We start from the raw sequence: 22439 nt of genomic DNA, 5'->3' as shown, positions 1-22439 counted from the left end.
GGAGCCTGGATCCAAACTAGACACTGTCTGTCTGCTAGGAAGGCGCCTGGATCCAAACTAGACACTGTCTGTCTGCTAGGAAGGAGCCTGGATCCAAACTAGACACTGTCTGTCTGCTAGGAAGGAGCCTGGATCCAAACTAGACCCTGTCTGTCTGCTAGGAAGGAGCCTGGATCCAAACTAGACCCTGTCTGTCTGCTAGGAAGGAGCCTGGATCCAAACTAGACACTGTCTGTCTGCTAGGAAGGAGCCTGGATCCAAACTAGACCCTGTCTGTCTGCTAGGAAGGAGCCTGGATCCAAACTAGACCCTGTCTGTCTGCTAGGAAGGAGCCTGGATCCAAACCAGACACTGTCTGTCTGCTAGGAAGGAGCCTGGATCCAAACTAGACACTGTCTGTCTGCTAGGACGGAGCATGGATCCAAACTAGACACTGTCTCTCTGCTAGGAAGGAGCCTGGATCCAAACTAGACACTGTATCTCTGCTAGGAAGGAGCCTGGATCGAAACTAGACCCTGTCTGTCTGCTAGGAAGGAGCCATGGTCCCATCTAGACACTGTCTGTCTGCTAGGAAGGAGCCTGGATCCAAACTAGACCCTGTCTGTCTGCTAGGAAGGAGCCATGGTCCCATCTAGACACTGTCTGTCTGCTAGGAAGGAGACTGGATCCAAACTAGACACTGTCTGTCTGCTAGGAAGGAGCCTGGATCCAAACTAGACCCTGTCTGTCTGCTAGGAAGGAGCATTGATCCAAACTAGACCCTGTCTGTCTGCTAGGAAGGAGCATTGATCCAAACTAGACCCTGTCTGTCTGCTAGGAAGGAGCCTGGATCCAAACTAGACACTGTCTGTCTGCTAGGAAGGAGCCTGGATCCAAAATAGACACTGTCTGTCTGCTAGGAAGGAGCCTGGATCCAAACTAGACACTGTCTGTCTGATAGGAAGGAGCCTGGATCCAAACTAGACCCTGTCTGTCTGCTAGGAAGGAGCCTGGATCCAAACTAGACCCTGTCTGTCTGCTAGGAAGGAGCCTGGATCCAAACTAGACACTGTCTGTCTGCTAGGAAGGAGCCTGGATCCAAAATAGACACTGTCTGCTAGGAAGGAGCCTGGATCCAAACTAGACCCTGTCTGTCTGCTAGGAAGGCGCATGGATCCAAACTAGACACTGTCTGTCTGCTAGGAAGGAGCCTGGATCCAAACTAGATACTGTCTGTCTGCTAGGAAGAAGCCTGGATCCAAACTAGACACTGTCTGTCTGCTAGGAAGGAGCCTGGATCCAAACTAGACCCTGTCTGTCTGCTAGGAAGGAGCCTGGATCCAAACTAGACCCTGTCTGTCTGCTAGGAAGGCGCATGGATCCAAACTAGACACTGTATCTCTGCTAGGAAGGAGCCTGGATCCAAACTAGACCATGTCTGTCTGCTAGGAAGGAGCCATGGTCCCATCTAGACACTGTCTGTCTGCTAGGAAGGAGCCTGGATCCAAACTAGACCCTGTCTGTCTGCTAGGAAGGAGCCTGGATCCAAACTAGACCCTGTCTGTCTGCTGGGAAGGAGCATTGATCCAAACCAGACACTGTCTGTCTGCTAGGAAGGAGCCTGGATCCAAACTAGACACTGTCTGTCTGCTAGGAAGGCGCCTGGATCCAAACTAGACACTGTCTGTCTGCTAGGAAGGAGCCTGGATCCAAACTAGACACTGTCTGTCTGCTAGGAAGGAGCCTGGATCCAAACTAGACACTGTCTGTCTGCTAGGAAGGAGCCTGGATCTAAACTAGACCCTGTCTGTCTGCTAGGAAGGAGCCTGGATCCAAACTAGACACTGTCTGTCTGCTAGGAAGGAGCCTGGATCCAAACTAGACCCTGTCTGTCTGCTAGGAAGGAGCATGGATCCAAACTAGACACTTTCTGTCTGCTAGGAAGGAGCCTGGATCCAAACTAGACCCTGTCTGTCTGCTAGGAAGGAGCCTGGATCCAAACTAGACACTGTCTGTCTGCTAGGAAGGAGCCTGGATCCAAACTAGACCCTGTCTGTCTGCTAGGAAGGAGCCTGGATCCAAACTAGACACTGTCTGTCTGCTAGGAAGGAGCCTGGATCCAAACTAGACCCTGTCTGTCTGCTAGGAAGGAGCATGGATCCAAACTAGACACTTTCTGTCTGCTAGGAAGGAGCCTGGATCCAAACTAGACCCTGTCTGTCTGCTAGGAAGGAGCCTGGATCCAAACTAGACACTGTCTGTCTGCTAGGAAGGCGCCTGGATCCAAACTAGACCCTGTCTGTCTGCTAGGAAGGAGCCTGGATCCAAACTAGACACTCTCTGTCTGCTAGGAAGGAGCCTGGATCCAAACTAGACCCTCTCTGTCTGCTAGGAAGGAGCCTGGATCCAAACTAGACCCTGTCTGTCTGCTAGGAAGGAGCCTGGATCCAAACTAGACACTGTCTGTCTGCTAGGAAGGAGCCTGGATCCAAACTAGACACTGTCTGTCTGCTAGGAAGGAGCATGGATCCAAACTAGACCCTGTCTGTCTGCTAGGAAGGAGCCTGGATCCAAACTAGACCCTGTCTGTCGGCTAGGAAGGAGCCTGGATCCAAACTAGACCCTGTCTGTCTGCTAGGAAGGAGCCTGGATCCAAACTAGACCCTTTCTGTCTGCTAGGAAGGAGCCTGGATCCAAACTAGACACTGTCTGTCTGCTAGGAAGGAGCCTGGATCCAAACTAGACACTGTCTGTCTGCTAGGAAGGAGCAATGGTCCCATCTAGACACTGTCTGTCTGCTAGGAAGGAGCCTGGATCCAAACTAGACACTGTCTGTCTGCTAGGAAGGAGCAATGGTCCCATCTAGACACTGTCTGTCTGCTAGGAAGGAGCCTGGATCCAAACTAGACCCTGTCTGTCTGCTAGGAAGGAGCCATGGTCCCATCTAGACACTGTCTGTCTGCTAGGAAGGAGCCTGGATCCAAACTAGACCCTGTCTGTCTGCTAGGAAGGAGCCTGGATCCAAACTAGACACTGTCTGTCTGCTAGGAAGGAGCCTGGATACAAACTAGACCCTGTCTGTCTGCTAGGAAGGAGCCTGGATCCAAACTAGACACTCTCTGTCTGCTAGGAAGGAGCCTGGATCCAAACTAGACCCTCTCTGTCTGCTAGGAAGGAGCCTGGATCCAAACTAGACCCTGTCTGTCTGCTAGGAAGGAGCATTGATCCAAACTAGACCCTGTCTGTCTGCTAGGAAGGAGCATTGATCCAAACTAGACCCTGTCTGTCTGCTAGGAAGGAGCCTGGATCCAAACTAGACCCTGTCTGTCTGCTAGGAAGGAGCCTGGATCCAAACTAGACCCTGTCTGTCTGCTAGGAAGGAGACTGGATCCAAACTAGACACTGTCTGTCTGCTAGGAAGGAGCCTGGATCCAAACTAGACCCTGTCTGTCTGCTAGGAAGGAGCCTTGATCCAAACTAGACCCTGTCTGTCTGCTAGGAAGGAGCCTGGATCCAAACTAGACCCTGTCTGTCTGCTAGGAAGGCGCATGGATCCAAACTAGACACTGTCTGTCTGCTAGGAAGGAGCCTGGATCCAAACTAGACCCTGTCTGTCTGCTAGGAAGGAGCCTGGATCCAAACTAGACCCTGTCTGTCTGCTAGGAAGGAGCCTGGATCCAAACTAGACACTGTCTGTCTGCTAGGACGGAGCATGGATCCAAACTAGACACTGTCTCTCTGCTAGGAAGGAGCCTGGATCCAAACTAGACACTGTATCTCTGCTAGGAAGGAGCCTGGATCGAAACTAGACCCTGTCTGTCTGCTAGGAAGGAGCCATGGTCCCATCTAGACACTGTCTGTCTGCTAGGAAGGAGCCTGGATACAAACTAGACCCTGTCTGTCTGCTAGGAAGGAGCCATGGTCCCATCTAGACACTGTCTGTCTGCTAGGAAGGAGACTGGATCCAAACTAGACACTGTCTGTCTGCTAGGAAGGAGCCTGGATCCAAACTAGACCCTGTCTGTCTGCTAGGAAGGAGCATTGATCCAAACTAGACCCTGTCTGTCTGCTAGGAAGGAGCATTGATCCAAACTAGACCCTGTCTGTCTGCTAGGAAGGAGCCTGGATCCAAACTAGACACTGTCTGTCTGCTAGGAAGGAGCCTGGATCCAAAATAGACACTGTCTGTCTGCTAGGAAGGAGCCTGGATCCAAACTAGACACTGTCTGTCTAATAGGAAGGAGCCTGGATCCAAACTAGACCCTGTCTGTCTGCTAGGAAGGAGCCTGGATCCAAACTAGACCCTGTCTGTCTGCTAGGAAGGAGCCTGGATCCAAACTAGACACTGTCTGTCTGCTAGGAAGGAGCCTGGATCCAAAATAGACACTGTCTGCTAGGAAGGAGCCTGGATCCAAACTAGACCCTGTCTGTCTGCTAGGAAGGCGCATGGATCCAAACTAGACACTGTCTGTCTGCTAGGAAGGAGCCTGGATACAAACTAGATACTGTCTGTCTGCTAGGAAGAAGCCTGGATCCAAACTAGACACTGTCTGTCTGCTAGGAAGGAGCCTGGATCCAAACTAGACCCTGTCTGTCTGCTAGGAAGGAGCCTGGATCCAAACTAGACCCTGTCTGTCTGCTAGGAAGGCGCATGGATCCAAACTAGACACTGTATCTCTGCTAGGAAGGAGCCTGGATCCAAACTAGACCATGTCTGTCTGCTAGGAAGGAGCCATGGTCCCATCTAGACACTGTCTGTCTGCTAGGAAGGAGACTGGATCCAAACTAGACACTGTCTGTCTGCTAGGAAGGAGCCTGGATTCAAACTAGACCCTGTCTGTCTGGTGGGAAGGAGCATTGATCCAAACCAGACACTGTCTGTCTGCTAGGAAGGAGCCTGGATCCAAACTAGACACTGTCTGTCTGCTAGGAAGGCGCCTGGATCCAAACTAGACCCTGTCTGTCTGCTAGGAAGGAGCCTGGATCCAAACTAGACACTGTCTGTCTGCTAGGAAGGAGCCTGGATCCAAACTAGACCCTGTCTGTCTGCTAGGAAGGAGCCTGGATCCAAACTAGACCCTGTCTGTCTGCTAGGAAGGAGCCTGGATCCAAACTAGACCCTGTCTGTCTGCTAGGAAGGAGCCTGGATCCAAACTAGACACTGTCTGTCTGCTAGGAAGGAGCCTGGATCCAAACTAGACCCTGTCTGTCTGCTAGGAAGGAGCATGGATCCAAACTAGACACTTTCTGTCTGCTAGGAAGGAGCCTGGATCCAAACTAGACCCTGTCTGTCTGCTAGGAAGGAGCCTGGATCCAAACTAGACACTGTCTGTCTGCTAGGAAGGCGCCTGGATACAAACTAGACCCTGTCTGTCTGCTAGGAAGGAGCCTGGATCCAAACTAGACACTCTCTGTCTGCTAGGAAGGAGCCTGGATCCAAACTAGACCCTCTCTGTCTGCTAGGAAGGAGCCTGGATCCAAACTAGACCCTGTCTGTCTGCTAGGAAGGAGCCTGGATCCAAACTAGACACTGTCTGTCTGCTAGGAAGGAGCCTGGATCCAAACTAGACACTGTCTGTCTGCTAGGAAGGAGCATGGATCCAAACTAGACCCTGTCTGTCTGCTAGGAAGGAGCCTGGATCCAAACTAGACCCTGTCTGTCGGCTAGGAAGGAGCCTGGATCCAAACTAGACCCTGTCTGTCTGCTAGGAAGGAGCCTGGATCCAAACTAGACCCTTTCTGTCTGCTAGGAAGGAGCCTGGATCCAAACTAGACACTGTCTGTCTGCTAGGAAGGAGCCTGGATCCAAACTAGACACTGTCTGTCTGCTAGGAAGGAGCAATGGTCCCATCTAGACACTGTCTGTCTGCTAGGAAGGAGCCTGGATCCAAACTAGACACTGTCTGTCTGCTAGGAAGGAGCAATGGTCCCATCTAGACACTGTCTGTCTGCTAGGAAGGAGCCTGGATCCAAACTAGACCCTGTCTGTCTGCTAGGAAGGAGCCATGGTCCCATCTAGACACTGTCTGTCTGCTAGGAAGGAGCCTGGATCCAAACTAGACCCTGTCTGTCTGCTAGGAAGGAGCCTGGATCCAAACTAGACACTGTCTGTCTGCTAGGAAGGAGCCTGGATACAAACTAGACCCTGTCTGTCTGCTAGGAAGGAGCCTGGATCCAAACTAGACACTCTCTGTCTGCTAGGAAGGAGCCTGGATCCAAACTAGACCCTCTCTGTCTGCTAGGAAGGAGCCTGGATCCAAACTAGACCCTGTCTGTCTGCTAGGAAGGAGCATTGATCCAAACTAGACCCTGTCTGTCTGCTAGGAAGGAGCATTGATCCAAACTAGACCCTGTCTGTCTGCTAGGAAGGAGCCTGGATCCAAACTAGACACTGTCTGTCTGCTAGGAAGGAGCCTGGATCCAAACTAGACCCTGTCTGTCTGCTAGGAAGGAGACTGGATCCAAACTAGACACTGTCTGTCTGCTAGGAAGGAGCCTGGATCCAAACTAGACCCTGTCTGTCTGCTAGGAAGGAGCATTGATCCAAACTAGACCCTGTCTGTCTGCTAGGAAGGAGCCTGGATCCAAACTAGACCCTGTCTGTCTGCTAGGAAGGCGCATGGATCCAAACTAGACACTGTCTGTCTGCTAGGAAGGAGCCTGGATCCAAACTAGACCCTGTCTGTCTGCTAGGAAGGAGCCTGGATCCAAACTAGACCCTGTCTGTCTGCTAGGAAGGAGCCTGGATCCAAACTAGACACTGTCTGTCTGCTAGGACGGAGCATGGATCCAAACTAGACACTGTCTCTCTGCTAGGAAGGAGCCTGGATCCAAACTAGACACTGTATCTCTGCTAGGAAGGAGCCTGGATCGAAACTAGACCCTGTCTGTCTGCTAGGAAGGAGCCATGGTCCCATCTAGACACTGTCTGTCTGCTAGGAAGGAGCCTGGATACAAACTAGACCCTGTCTGTCTGCTAGGAAGGAGCCATGGTCCCATCTAGACACTGTCTGTCTGCTAGGAAGGAGACTGGATCCAAACTAGACACTGTCTGTCTGCTAGGAAGGAGCCTGGATCCAAACTAGACCCTGTCTGTCTGCTAGGAAGGAGCATTGATCCAAACTAGACCCTGTCTGTCTGCTAGGAAGGAGCATTGATCCAAACTAGACCCTGTCTGTCTGCTAGGAAGGAGCCTGGATCCAAACTAGACACTGTCTGTCTGCTAGGAAGGAGCCTGGATCCAAAATAGACACTGTCTGTCTGCTAGGAAGGAGCCTGGATCCAAACTAGACACTGTCTGTCTACTAGGAAGGAGCCTGGATCCAAACTAGACCCTGTCTGTCTGCTAGGAAGGAGCCTGGATCCAAACTAGACCCTGTCTGTCTGCTAGGAAGGAGCCTGGATCCAAACTAGACACTGTCTGTCTGCTAGGAAGGAGCCTGGATCCAAAATAGACACTGTCTGCTAGGAAGGAGCCTGGATCCAAACTAGACCCTGTCTGTCTGCTAGGAAGGCGCATGGATCCAAACTAGACACTGTCTGTCTGCTAGGAAGGAGCCTGGATACAAACTAGATACTGTCTGTCTGCTAGGAAGAAGCCTGGATCCAAACTAGACACTGTCTGTCTGCTAGGAAGGAGCCTGGATCCAAACTAGACCCTGTCTGTCTGCTAGGAAGGAGCCTGGATCCAAACTAGACCCTGTCTGTCTGCTAGGAAGGCGCATGGATCCAAACTAGACACTGTATCTCTGCTAGGAAGGAGCCTGGATCCAAACTAGACCATGTCTGTCTGCTAGGAAGGAGCCATGGTCCCATCTAGACACTGTCTGTCTGCTAGGAAGGAGACTGGATCCAAACTAGACACTGTCTGTCTGCTAGGAAGGAGCCTGGATTCAAACTAGACCCTGTCTGTCTGGTGGGAAGGAGCATTGATCCAAACCAGACACTGTCTGTCTGCTAGGAAGGAGCCTGGATCCAAACTAGACACTGTCTGTCTGCTAGGAAGGCGCCTGGATCCAAACTAGACACTGTCTGTCTGCTAGGAAGGAGCCTGGATCCAAACTAGACACTGTCTGTCTGCTAGGAAGGAGCCTGGATCCAAACTAGACACTGTCTGTCTGCTAGGAAGGAGCCTGGATCTAAACTAGACCCTGTCTGTCTGCTAGGAAGGAGCCTGGATCCAAACTAGACACTGTCTGTCTGCTAGGAAGGAGCCTGGATCCAAACTAGACCCTGTCTGTCTGCTAGGAAGGAGCATGGATCCAAACTAGACACTTTCTGTCTGCTAGGAAGGAGCCTGGATCCAAACTAGACCCTGTCTGTCTGCTAGGAAGGAGCCTGGATCCAAACTAGACACTGTCTGTCTGCTAGGAAGGAGCCTGGATCCAAACTAGACCCTGTCTGTCTGCTAGGAAGGAGCCTGGATCCAAACTAGACACTGTCTGTCTGCTAGGAAGGAGCCTGGATCCAAACTAGACACTGTCTGTCTGCTAGGAAGGAGCATGGATCCAAACTAGACACTGTCTGTCTGCTAGGAAGGAGCCTGGATCCAAACTAGACCCTGTCTGTCTGCTAGGAAGGAGCCTGGATCCAAACTAGACACTGTCTGTCTGCTAGGAAGGCGCCTGGATCCAAACTAGACCCTGTCTGTCTGCTAGGAAGGAGCCTGGATCCAAACTAGACACTCTCTGTCTGCTAGGAAGGAGCCTGGATCCAAACTAGACCCTCTCTGTCTGCTAGGAAGGAGCCTGGATCCAAACTAGACCCTGTCTGTCTGCTAGGAAGGAGCCTGGATCCAAACTAGACACTGTCTGTCTGCTAGGAAGGAGCCTGGATCCAAACTAGACACTGTCTGTCTGCTAGGAAGGAGCATGGATCCAAACTAGACCCTGTCTGTCTGCTAGGAAGGAGCCTGGATCCAAACTAGACCCTGTCTGTCGGCTAGGAAGGAGCCTGGATCCAAACTAGACCCTGTCTGTCTGCTAGGAAGGAGCCTGGATCCAAACTAGACCCTTTCTGTCTGCTAGGAAGGAGCCTGGATCCAAACTAGACACTGTCTGTCTGCTAGGAAGGAGCCTGGATCCAAACTAGACACTGTCTGTCTGCTAGGAAGGAGCAATGGTCCCATCTAGACACTGTCTGTCTGCTAGGAAGGAGCCTGGATCCAAACTAGACACTGTCTGTCTGCTAGGAAGGAGCAATGGTCCCATCTAGACACTGTCTGTCTGCTAGGAAGGAGCCTGGATCCAAACTAGACCCTGTCTGTCTGCTAGGAAGGAGCCATGGTCCCATCTAGACACTGTCTGTCTGCTAGGAAGGAGCCTGGATCCAAACTAGACCCTGTCTGTCTGCTAGGAAGGAGCCTGGATCCAAACTAGACACTGTCTGTCTGCTAGGAAGGAGCCTGGATACAAACTAGACCCTGTCTGTCTGCTAGGAAGGAGCCTGGATCCAAACTAGACACTCTCTGTCTGCTAGGAAGGAGCCTGGATCCAAACTAGACCCTCTCTGTCTGCTAGGAAGGAGCCTGGATCCAAACTAGACCCTGTCTGTCTGCTAGGAAGGAGCATTGATCCAAACTAGACCCTGTCTGTCTGCTAGGAAGGAGCATTGATCCAAACTAGACCCTGTCTGTCTGCTAGGAAGGAGCCTGGATCCAAACTAGACACTGTCTGTCTGCTAGGAAGGAGCCTGGATCCAAACTAGACCCTGTCTGTCTGCTAGGAAGGAGACTGGATCCAAACTAGACACTGTCTGTCTGCTAGGAAGGAGCCTGGATCCAAACTAGACCCCTGTCTGTCTGCTAGGAAGGAGCATTGATCCAAACTAGACCCTGTCTGTCTGCTAGGAAGGAGCCTGGATCCAAACTAGACCCTGTCTGTCTGCTAGGAAGGCGCATGGATCCAAACTAGACACTGTCTGTCTGCTAGGAAGGAGCCTGGATCCAAACTAGACCCTGTCTGTCTGCTAGGAAGGAGCCTGGATCCAAACTAGACCCTGTCTGTCTGCTAGGAAGGAGCCTGGATCCAAACTAGACACTGTCTGTCTGCTAGGACGGAGCATGGATCCAAACTAGACACTGTCTCTCTGCTAGGAAGGAGCCTGGATCCAAACTAGACACTGTATCTCTGCTAGGAAGGAGCCTGGATCGAAACTAGACCCTGTCTGTCTGCTAGGAAGGAGCCATGGTCCCATCTAGACACTGTCTGTCTGCTAGGAAGGAGCCTGGATACAAACTAGACCCTGTCTGTCTGCTAGGAAGGAGCCATGGTCCCATCTAGACACTGTCTGTCTGCTAGGAAGGAGACTGGATCCAAACTAGACACTGTCTGTCTGCTAGGAAGGAGCCTGGATCCAAACTAGACCCTGACTGTCTGCTAGGAAGGAGCATTGATCCAAACTAGACCCTGTCTGTCTGCTAGGAAGGAGCATTGATCCAAACTAGACCCTGTCTGTCTGCTAGGAAGGAGCCTGGATCCAAACTAGACACTGTCTGTCTGCTAGGAAGGAGCCTGGATCCAAACTAGACACTGTCTGTCTGCTAGGAAGGAGCCTGGATCCAAACTAGACACTGTCTGTCTGCTAGGAAGGAGCCATGGTCCCATCTTGACACTGTCTGTCTGCTAGGAAGGAGCATGGATCCAAACTAGACACTTTCTGTCTGCTAGGAAGGAGCCTGGATCCAAACTAGACACTGTCTGTCTGCTAGGAAGGAGCCTGGATCCAAACTAGACCCTGTCTGTCTGCTAGGAAGGAGCCTGGATACAAACTAGACCCTGTCTGTCTGCTAGGAAGGAGCCTGGATCCAAACTAGACCCTGTCTGTCTGCTAGGAAGGAGCCTGGATCCAAACTAGACCCTGTCTGTCTGCTAGGAAGGAGCCTGGATCCAAACTAGACACTGTCTGTCTGCTAGGAAGGAGCATGGATCCAAACTAGATACTGTCTGTCTGCTATGAAGGAGCCTGGATCCAAACTAGATACTGTCTGTCTGCTAGGAAGGAGCCTGGATCCAAACTAGACACTGTCTGTCTGCTAGGAAGGAGTCTGGATCAAAACCAGACACTGTCTGTCTGCTAGGAAGGAGCCTGGATCCAAACCAGACACTGTCTGTCTGCTAGGAAGGAGCCTGGATCCAAACTAGACACTGTCTGTCTGCTAGGAAGGAGCCTGGATCCAAACTAGACACAGTCTGTCTGCTAGGAAGGAGCCTGGATCCAAACTAGACACTGTCTGTCTGCTAGGAAGGAGCCTGGATCCAAACTAGACCCTGTCTGTCTGCTCGGAAGGAGCCTGGATCCAAACTAGACCCTGTCTGTCTGCTAGGAAGGAGCCTGGATCCAAACTAGACACTGTCTGTCTGCTAGGAAGGAGCCTGGATCCAGACTAGACCCTGTCTGTCTGCTAGGAAGGAGCCTGGATCCAAACTAGACACTGTCTGTCTGCTAGGAAGGAGCCTGGATCCAAACTAGACACTGTCTGTCTGCTAGGAAGGAGCCTGGATCCAAACTAGACACTGTCTGTCTGCTAGGAAGGAGCCTGGATCCAAACTAGACACTGTCTGTCTGCTAGGAAGGAGCCTGGATCCAAACTAGACCCTGTCTGTCTGCTAGGAAGGAGCCTGGATCCAAACTAGACCCTGTCTGTCTGCTAGGAAGGAGCCTGGATCCAAACTAGACACTGTCTGTCTGCTAGGAAGGAGCCTGGATCCAAACCAGACCCTGTCTGTCTGCTAGGAAGGAGCCTGGATCCAAACTAGACCCTGTCTGTCTGCTAGGAAGGAGCCTGGATCCAAACTAGACCCTGTCTGTCTGCTAGGAAGGCGCATGGATCCAAACTAGACACTGTCTGTCTGCTAGGAAGGAGCCTGGATACAAACTAGATACTGTCTGTCTGCTAGGAAGAAGCCTGGATCCAAACTAGACACTGTCTGTCTGCTAGGAAGGAGCCTGGATCCAAACTAGACACTGTCTGTCTGCTAGGAAGGAGCCTGGATCCAAACTAGACCCTGTCTGTCTGCTAGGAAGGAGCCTGGATCCAAACTAGACCCTGTCTGTCTGCTAGGAAGGAGCCTGGATCTAAACTAGACACTGTCTGTCTGCTAGGAAGGAGCCTGGATCCAAACCAGACCCTGTCTGTCTGCTAGGAAGGAGCCTGGATCCAAACTAGACCCTGTCTGTCTGCTAGGAAGGAGCCTGGATCCAAACTAGACCCTGTCTGTCTGCTAGGAAGGCGCATGGATCCAAACTAGACACTGTCTGTCTGCTAGGAAGGAGCCTGGATCCAAACTAGACACTGTCTCTCTGCTAGGAAGGAGCCTGGATCCAAACTAGACACTGTCTCTCTGCTAGGAAGGAGCCTGGATCGAAACTAGACCCTGTCTGTCTGCTAGGAAGGAGCCATGGTCCCATCTAGACACTGTCTGTCTGCTAGGAAGGAGCCTGGATACAAACTAGACCCTGTCTGTCTGCTAGGAAGGAGCCATGGTCCCATCTAGACACTGTCTGTCTGCTAGGAAGGAGACTGGATCCAAACTAGACACTGTCTGTCTGCTAGGAAGGAGCCTGGATCCAAACTAGACCCTGTCTGTCTGCTAGGAAGGAGCATTGATCCAAACTAGACCCTGTCTGTCTGCTAGGAAGGAGCATTGATCCAAACTAGACCCTGTCTGTCTGCTAGGAAGGAGCCTGGATCCAAACTAGACACTGTCTGTCTGCTAGGAAGGAGCCTGGATCCAAACTAGACACTGTCTGTCTGCTAGGAAGGAGCCTGGATCCAAACTAGACACTGTCTGTCTGCTAGGAAGGAGCCATGGTCCCATCTTGACACTGTCTGTCTGCTAGGAAGGAGCATGGATCCAAACTAGACACTTTCTGTCTGCTAGGAAGGAGCCTGGATCCAAACTAGACACTGTCTGTCTGCTAGGAAGGAGCCTGGATCCAAACTAGACACTGTCTGTCTGCTAGGAAGGAGCCTGGATCCAAACTAGACCCTGTCTGTCTGCTAGGAAGGCGCATGGATCCAAACTAGACACTGTCTGTCTGCTAGGAAGGAGCCTGGATACAAACTAGATACTGTCTGTCTGCTAGGAAGGAGCCTGGATCCAAACTAGACACTGTCTGTCTGCTAGGAAGGAGCATGGATCCAAACTAGACACTGTCTGTCTGCTAGGAAGGAGCCTGGATCCAAACTAGACCCTGTCTCTCTGCTAGGAAGGAGCCTGGATCCAAACTAGACCCTGTCTGTCTGCTAGGAAGGAGCCTGGATCCAAACTAGACCCTGTCTGTCTGCTAGGAAGGCGCATGGATCCAAACTAGACACTGTCTGTCTGCTAGGAAGGAGCCTGGATCCAAACTAGACCCTGTCTGTCTGCTAGGAAGGAGCCTGGATCCAAACTAGACCCTGTCTGTCTGCTAGGAAGGAGACTGGATCCAAACTAGACACTGTCTGTCTGCTAGGAAGGAGCCTGGATCCAAACTAGACCCTGTCTGTCTGCTAGGAAGGAGCATTGATCCAAACTAGACCCTGTCTGTCTGCTAGGAAGGAGCCTGGATCCAAACTAGACACTGTCTGTCCGCTAGGAAGGAGCCTGGATCCAAACTAGACACTGTCTGTCTGCTAGGAAGGAGCCTGGATCCAAACTAGACACTGTCTGTCTGCTAGGAAGGAGCCATGGTCCCATCTAGACACTGTCTGTCTGCTAGGAAGGAGCCTGGATCCAAACTAGACACTGTCTGTCTGCTAGGAAGGAGCCTGGATACAAACTAGATACTGTCTGTCTGCTAGGAAGGAGCATGGATTCCAACTAGACACTGTCTGTCTGCTAGCAAGGAGCCTGGATCCAAACTAGACACTTTCTGTCTGCTAGGAAGGAGCCTGGATCCAAACTAGACACTGTCTGTCTGCTAGGAAGGAGCCTGGATCCAAACTAGACCCTGTCTGTCTGCTAGGAAGGAGCCTGGATCAGAACTAGACACTGTCTGTCTGCTAGGAAGGAGCCTGGATCCAAACCAGACCCTGTCTGTCTGCTAGGAAGGCGCATGGATCCAAACTAGACACTGTCTGTCTGCTAGGAAGGAGCCTGGATCCAAACTAGACACTGTCTCTCTGCTAGGAAGGAGCCTGGATCCAAACTAGACACTGTATCTCTGCTAGGAAGGAGCCTGGATCGAAACTAGACCCTGTCTGTCTGCTAGGAAGGAGCCATGGTCCCATCTAGACACTGTCTGTCTGCTAGGAAGGAGCCTGGATACAAACTAGACCCTGTCTGTCTGCTAGGAAGGAGCCATGGTCCCATCTAGACACTGTCTGTCTGCTAGGAAGGAGACTGGATCCAAACTAGACACTGTCTGTCTGCTAGGAAGGAGCCTGGATCCAAACTAGACCCTGTCTGTCTGCTAGGAAGGAGCCTTGATCCAAACTAGACCCTGTCTGTCTGCTAGGAAGGAGCATTGATCCAAACTAGACCCTGTCTGTCTGCTAGGAAGGAGCCTGGATCCAAACTAGACACTGTCTGTCTGCTAGGAAGGAGCCTGGATCCAAACTAGACACTGTCTGTCTGCTAGGAAGGAGCCATGGTCCCATCTTGACACTGTCTGTCTGCTAGGAAGGAGCATGGATCCAAACTAGACACTTTCTGTCTGCTAGGAAGGAGCCTGGATCCAAACTAGACACTGTCTGTCTGCTAGGAAGGAGCCTGGATCCAAACTAGACGCTGTCTGTCTGCTAGGAAGGAGCCTGGATCCAAACTAGACCCTGTCTGTCTGCTAGGAAGGCGCATGGATCCAAACTAGACACTGTCTGTCTGCTAGGAAGGAGCCTGGATACAAACTAGATACTGTCTGTCTGCTAGGAAGATGCCTGGATCCAAACTAGACACTGTCTGTCTGCTAGGAAGGAGCATGGTTCCAAACTAGACACTGTCTGTCTGCTAGGAAGGAGCCTGGATCCAAACTAGACCCTGTCTCTCTGCTAGGAAGGAGCCTGGATCCAAACTAGACCCTGTCTGTCTGCTAGGAAGGAGCCTGGATCCAAACTAGACCCTGTCTGTCTGCTAGGAAGGCGCATGGATCCAAACTAGACACTGTCTGTCTGCTAGGAAGGAGCCTGGATCCAAACTAGACCCTGTCTGTCTGCTAGGAAGGAGCCTGGATCCAAACTAGACCCTGTCTGTCTGCTAGGAAGGAGACTGGATCCAAACTAGACACTGTCTGTCTGCTAGGAAGGAGCCTGGATCCAAACTAGACCCTGTCTGTCTGCTAGGAAGGAGCATTGATCCAAACTAGACCCTGTCTGTCTGCTAGGAAGGAGCCTGGATCCAAACTAGACACTGTCTGTCCGCTAGGAAGGAGCCTGGATCCAAACTAGACACTGTCTGTCTGCTAGGAAGGAGCCTGGATCCAAACTAGACACTGTCTGTCTGCTAGGAAGGAGCCATGGTCCCATCTAGACACTGTCTGTCTGCTAGGAAGGAGCCTGGATCCAAACTAGACACTGTCTGTCTGCTAGGAAGGAGCCTGGATACAAACTAGATACTGTCTGTCTGCTAGGAAGGAGCATGGATTCCAACTAGACACTGTCTGTCTGCTAGGAAGGAGCCTGGATCCAAACTAGACACTTTCTGTCTGCTAGGAAGGAGCCTGGATCCAAACTAGACACTGTCTGTCTGCTAGGAAGGAGCCTGGATCCAAACTAGACCCTGTCTGTCTGCTAGGAAGGAGCCTGGATCAGAACTAGACACTGTCTGTCTGCTAGGAAGGAGCCTGGATCCAAACTAGACACTGTCTGTCTGCTAGGAAGGAGCCTGGATCCAAACTAGACACTGTCTGTCTGCTAGGAAGGCGCCTGGATCCAAACTAGACACTGTCTGTCTGCTAGGAAGGAGCCTGGATCCAAACTAGACACTGTCTGTCTGCTAGGAAGGAGCCTGGATCCAAACTAGACCCTGTCTGTCTGCTAGGAAGGAGCCTGGATCCAAACTAGACCCTGTCTGTCTGCTAGGAAGGAGCCTGGATCCAAACTAGACACTGTCTGTCTGCTAGGAAGGAGCCTGGATCCAAACTAGACCCTGTCTGTCTGCTAGGAAGGAGCCTGGATCCAAACTAGACCCTGTCTGTCTGCTAGGAAGGAGCCTGGATCCAAACCAGACACTGTCTGTCTGCTAGGAAGGAGCCTGGATCCAAACTAGACAATGTCTGTCTGCTAGGACGGAGCATGGATCCAAACTAGACACTGTCTCTCTGCTAGGAAGGAGCCTGGATCCAAACTAGACACTGTATCTCTGCTAGGAAGGAGCCTGGATCGAAACTAGACCCTGTCTGTCTGCTAGGAAGGAGCCATGGTCCCATCTAGACACTGTCTGTCTGCTAGGAAGGAGCCTGGATACAAACTAGACCCTGTCTGTCTGCTAGGAAGGAGCCATGGTCCCATCTAGACACTGTCTGTCTGCTAGGAAGGAGACTGGATCCAAACTAGACACTGTCTGTCTGCTAGGAAGGAGCCTGGATCCAAACTAGACCCTGTCTGTCTGCTAGGAAGGAGCATTGATCCAAACTAGACCCTGTCTGTCTGCTAGGAAGGAGCATTGATCCAAACTAGACACTGTCTGTCTGCTAGGAAGGAGCCTGGATCCAAAATAGACACTGTCTGTCTGCTAGGAAGGAGCCTGGATCCAAACTAGACACTGTCTGTCTAATAGGAAGGAGCCTGGATCCAAACTAGACCCTGTCTGTCTGCTAGGAAGGAGCCTGGATCCAAACTAGACCCTGTCTGTCTGCTAGGAAGGAGCCTGGATCCAAACTAGACACTGTCTGTCTGCTAGGAAGGAGCCTGGATCCAAAATAGACACTGTCTGCTAGGAAGGAGCCTGGATCCAAACTAGACCCTGTCTGTCTGCTAGGAAGGCGCATGGATCCAAACTAGACACTGTCTGTCTGCTAGGAAGGAGCCTGGATACAAACTAGATACTGTCTGTCTGCTAGGAAGAAGCCTGGATCCAAACTAGACACTGTCTGTCTGCTAGGAAGGAGCCTGGATCCAAACTAGACCCTGTCTGTCTGCTAGGAAGGAGCATTGATCCAAACTAGACCCTGTCTGTCTGCTAGGAAGGCGCATGGATCCAAACTAGACACTGTATCTCTGCTAGGAAGGAGCCTGGATCCAAACTAGACCATGTCTGTCTGCTAGGAAGGAGCCATGGTCCCATCTAGACACTGTCTGTCTGCTAGGAAGGAGACTGGATCCAAACTAGACACTGTCTGTCTGCTAGGAAGGAGCCTGGATTCAAACTAGACCCTGTCTGTCTGGTGGGAAGGAGCATTGATCCAAACCAGACACTGTCTGTCTGCTAGGAAGGAGCCTGGATCCAAACTAGACACTGTCTGTCTGCTAGGAAGGCGCCTGGATCCAAACTAGACACTGTCTGTCTGCTAGGAAGGAGCCTGGATCCAAACTAGACACTGTCTGTCTGCTAGGAAGGAGCCTGGATCCAAACTAGACACTGTCTGTCTGCTAGGAAGGAGCCTGGATCTAAACTAGACCCTGTCTGTCTGCTAGGAACGAGCCTGGATCCAAACTAGACACTGTCTGTCTGCTAGGAAGGAGCCTGGATCCAAACTAGACCCTGTCTGTCTGCTAGGAAGGAGCATGGATCCAAACTAGACACTTTCTGTCTGCTAGGAAGGAGCCTGGATCCAAACTAGACACTGTCTGTCTGCTAGGAAGGAGCCTGGATCCAAACTAGACCCTGTCTGTCTGCTAGGAAGGAGCCTGGATCCAAACTAGACACTGTCTGTCTGCTAGGAAGGCGCCTGGATACAAACTAGACCCTGTCTGTCTGCTAGGAAGGAGCCTGGATCCAAACTAGACACTCTCTGTCTGCTAGGAAGGAGCCTGGATCCAAACTAGACCCTCTCTGTCTGCTAGGAAGGAGCCTGGATCCAAACTAGACCCTGTCTGTCTGCTAGGAAGGAGCCTGGATCCAAACTAGACACTGTCTGTCTGCTAGGAAGGAGCCTGGATCCAAACTAGACACTGTCTGTCTGCTAGGAAGGAGCATGGATCCAAACTAGACCCTGTCTGTCTGCTAGGAAGGAGCCTGGATCCAAACTAGACCCTGTCTGTCGGCTAGGAAGGAGCCTGGATCCAAACTAGACCCTGTCTGTCTGCTAGGAAGGAGCCTGGATCCAAACTAGACCCTTTCTGTCTGCTAGGAAGGAGCCTGGATCCAAACTAGACACTGTCTGTCTGCTAGGAAGGAGCCTGGATCCAAACTAGACACTGTCTGTCTGCTAGGAAGGAGCAATGGTCCCATCTAGACACTGTCTGTCTGCTAGGAAGGAGCCTGGATCCAAACTAGACACTGTCTGTCTGCTAGGAAGGAGCAATGGTCCCATCTAGACACTGTCTGTCTGCTAGGAAGGAGCCTGGATCCAAACTAGACCCTGTCTGTCTGCTAGGAAGGAGCCATGGTCCCATCTAGACACTGTCTGTCTGCTAGGAAGGAGACTGGATCCAAACTAGACCCTGTCTGTCTGCTAGGAAGGAGCCTGGATACAAACTAGACCCTGTCTGTCTGCTAGGAAGGAGCCTGGATCCAAACTAGACACTGTCTGTCTGCTAGGAAGGCGCCTGGATCCAAACTAGACACTGTCTGTCTGCTAGGAAGGAGCCTGGAGCCAAACTAGACACTGTCTCTCTGCTAGGAAGGAGCATGGATCCAAACTAGACCCTGTCTGTCTGCTAGGAAGGAGCCTGGATCCAAACTAGACCCTGTCTGTCTGCTAGGAAGAAGCCTGGATCCAAACTAGACACTGTCTCTCTGCTAGGAAGGAGCCTGGATCCAAACTAGACCCTGTCTGTCTGCTAGGAAGGAGCCTGGATACAAACTAGACCCTGTCTGTCTGCTAGGAAGGAGCCTGGATCCAAACTGAATCTGCTCTGTTTTACTATCGTTTACCTCATGATTTCGACTGTTACGTTCAACGGCATCATGAACTTTACCAAGTACCAGGACATTTTAGCCCAATAACAATAAAAGTGACTTCAAAATGAGACAATACATGATTTACCATTCATTTCTATTGGGCACATAATAATCTGAAACACAACCAAAACAAACTGCAAATACATCCAACAAGTTTGTAGCATCACAAGCTTGATGTAATCATTGCGTGCTATAAATATGGGACCAAATACTAAACTTTTGACTACTTAATTTATAATAATCTTTAAGGGTGTCAATCATTTTGACCCCTACCTTGTTGAGAAACAAAATCTCTTTCTCTGAGTGATTGTATTAGTATAAAACAATATAATTTCCCCATTCTGTGCAGCATACAATATAGCTCAGTATTTGAATAATGTATTATGTACAGTCACTATTTCATACAATATAGCTCAGTACTTGAATAATGTATTATGTACAGTCACTATTTCATACAATATAGCTCAGTACTTGAATAATGTATTATGTACAGTCACTATTTCATACAATATAGCTCAGTATTTGAATAATGTATTATGTACAGTCACTATTTCATACAATATAGCTCAGTATTTGAATAATGTATTATGTACAGTCACTATTTCATACAATATAGCTCAGTATTTGAATAATGTATTATGTACAGTCACTATTTCATACAATATAGCTCAGTATTTGAATAATGTATTATGTACAGTCATTATTTCTCATCTTTATCAAGGGCACCAATCATTTCAGACCCCACTGAATCTTAACCACATCTCTGTCTATCTTTCCCTCTCCATCCTTCTCTCTCTCCCTCCCTCTAACTCCCTCACTCCCTCCCTCCCTCTCCCTCTCACTCCCTCCCTCTCTCTCTCTCACTCCCTCCCTCTCCATCCCCCTCTCTCTCACTCCCTCACTCTCCCTCCCTCTCCATCCCTCTCTCTCTCCCTCCCTCCCTCCCTCCCTCACCCTCCCTCCCTCCCTCCCTCCCTCCCTCCCTCCCTCTCTCTCTCTCTCACTCCCTCTCCCTCTCTCTCACTCACTCCCTCCCTCTCCATCCCTCTCTCTCTCTCTCTCTCTCTCTCTCTCTCTCTCTCTCTCTCTCTCTCTCTCTCTCTCTCACTCCCTCATCCCTCTCTCCCTCTCACTCCCTCCCTCTCCATCCCTCTCTCTCACTCCCTCCCTCCCTCCCTTTTCCATCCCTCTCTCTCACTCCCTCCCTCCCTTTCCATCTACATCAAGCATTTCGCTACATTCGCAATAACATCTGCTAAACACGTGTATGTGACCAATAAAATTTGATCTGATTTGATCTCTTTCTCTCCCTCCCTCTCCATTTCTCTCCACCCCCTCCCTCTCTCGCTCTCTGAAAACAAACCTCTTGACTTCTCTACACACCCCATGAACCTACATGAAAAGATGTAACAAGTCTCATAAAATGGTGTGGAGTAGTGGAGCCTTTAGGGACAAACTGAGCCAAGATAAGCCAGGGATAAGTTGGTCATCAGTCTATCTATTCATAATAACCCTTCATTGGGATCATATATTTTATACTAGACCACATTTTCCAGCGCACTTCACTATGCAAATTACCAAATGACTTAGTCATCGTCTGGAGATACAGAGAGAGGGAAAGAGAGAGAAAAAGAGAGAGAGGGAGAGAGAGAGAAAGAGGGAAAGAGAGAGAAAGGGGGAAAGAGAGAGAAGGAAAGAGAGAGAAAGAGAGAGAGAGAGAGAGAAAGAGGGAAAGAGAGAGAAAGGGGGAAAGAGAGAGAAGGAAAGAGAGAGAAAGAGAGAGAGGGGGAGAAAGAGGGAAAGAGAGAGAGGGAGAAAGAGGGAAAGAGAGAGAAGGAAAGAGAGAGAGGGAGAAAGAGGGAAAGAGAGAGAGAGAGGGAGAAAGAGGGAAAGAGAGAGAGAAAGAGGGAAAGAGAGAGAAGGAAAGAGAGAGAGAGGGAGAAAGAGGGAAAGAGAGAGAGAGGGAAAGAGATGGAGAGAGAAAGAGAGAAAGAGAGAGAATACAGTGGCAGAGAGACTGCAGCTACACAAGTTCTCCCACCGACAGACACTGGCAACCTGGGTGTGTCTCAGCCATACACAGAATAATTAATTAATTCACTTATCTCTTTTAAACCACAGCACTCGCATTTGAGACAATATCATCGCATAAACACCACCCATTTGAGATAACAATTGTAGCCTACATATCGGTGACAAGCTACAATTATATTTGCGTTATAAAATGTGAATTGTTGTGACACTGGACTGCAAAAAAAAAATCATAATGTTTTGCCCCTGCTGTGCGTAAAGTATAATCAAACAATAAATAGGCCTAACAATTAAATCCATTGACGGACATTATAAACACTTTATACCGTGTTTTTTGTCTTAACTATTTTCAACATATAAAACATAAGAAAAACTTGCTTGACATTTTCCCATAGAAAATGTAGTATATTCTGTTACTAAAGAGCAACATGTACAGCAAGCCGATAGATAAAGAGATCCTTTAAACTTAACGTGTAACAGTGAACACCAAGCAGGTGCATCCAGACAGCTTATCGTCATCCCCAAACGGAACAGAACTTCTCCCGAGAATTCTGAATGACTTACCGCTTTGCTCCCCCAGAAAGACCAGTTTGAATTTTCTTAAGGGGTTCCCAAAGTCACTACCCACAGACATGTTTTTGGGGCGAATTTCTAACAGAGTAGGAGAATGAAAACGCTTGGTCCCCAGTGGTCCGGGGTTGTGGTGCTGATGATGGATGTGAAAGTGAAAAGCGTTCACTCTGCTCTCTCCGCGATGGAAGTGCTGCTACTGACTGGATAACCTCCTGTCCGTTTCAACGGCGATCTGCGCATGCGCGCTTGGCGCTCTGTTTGTCTGCCGCCCCCTCCCTTCCTGCTCTGGCACATGACGTCATGCGAAACGGAAGTAAAGGGAACTCTTTCCCCTACCCTTTTTAAAAAAACAACTTTTGTGCACTACATTTTAGATTAGTTAAGCCATAATGCCTACTCAGTTTCACACCTCATCCGTTACGTCTTGCTCCCTCTTTAGTACTTGAGTGACCCATGATGATTACACAGACAGACACACAGACAGACTTTTCCAACACAATATAACAATTAGACAATATAAACAAACATTTTTATTATTTACAGAAGTTACAAGTATTTGTTGCTGCATAAAAAGGCACGTAAACTAAGATGATCCAAAACTAACCATATTGTATTGGCATTCTATTTCAACAAGATAACAATTATTTAAACAGTGCAATTGATATTTGATGCATAGCATATTATTGTGATTAAAGCTGATGAGATATTGATCATGTGATTATAAAATTACCATTCTGTGTAAAAAAAATAAAAAAAAACATCTCAAACAAAAACTCAGTCTCTATAATGTCACTCACCAAAATGCCTCTGTGTTAAAGAGAAACTTAAATATTAAGCTAACTTTAACTTTGTTGTCTTCCGCAACTAGAAACCTGA

General features: G+C 49.9%; 1 protein-coding gene across 2 annotated transcripts in view; it reads right to left on the bottom strand.

Moving 5' to 3' along the window:
• LOC106560618 (ras-related protein Rab-6B) overlaps nucleotides 1–21808 on the bottom strand; it is a 198898-nt gene extending 177090 nt beyond the window's left edge. Inside the window, exon 1 of one of the 2 annotated variants that reach the window (XM_045687973.1) lies at nucleotides 21555–21808. In XM_045687973.1, coding sequence (XP_045543929.1) covers nucleotides 21555–21624 — 70 coding nt within the window. In that variant the 5' untranslated portion in view covers nucleotides 21625–21808. The remainder of the gene's footprint in view (nucleotides 1–21554) is intronic. The other variant, XM_045687974.1, reaches the window with a different exon arrangement.
• Nucleotides 21809–22439: the final 631 nt, after the last annotated feature.

This window comes from Salmo salar, chromosome ssa10 (assembly GCF_905237065.1).
Source record: "Salmo salar chromosome ssa10, Ssal_v3.1, whole genome shotgun sequence".
Taxonomy (NCBI): Eukaryota; Metazoa; Chordata; class Actinopteri; order Salmoniformes; family Salmonidae; genus Salmo; species Salmo salar.
This window is presented reverse-complemented; position numbering and strand designations above follow the sequence as displayed.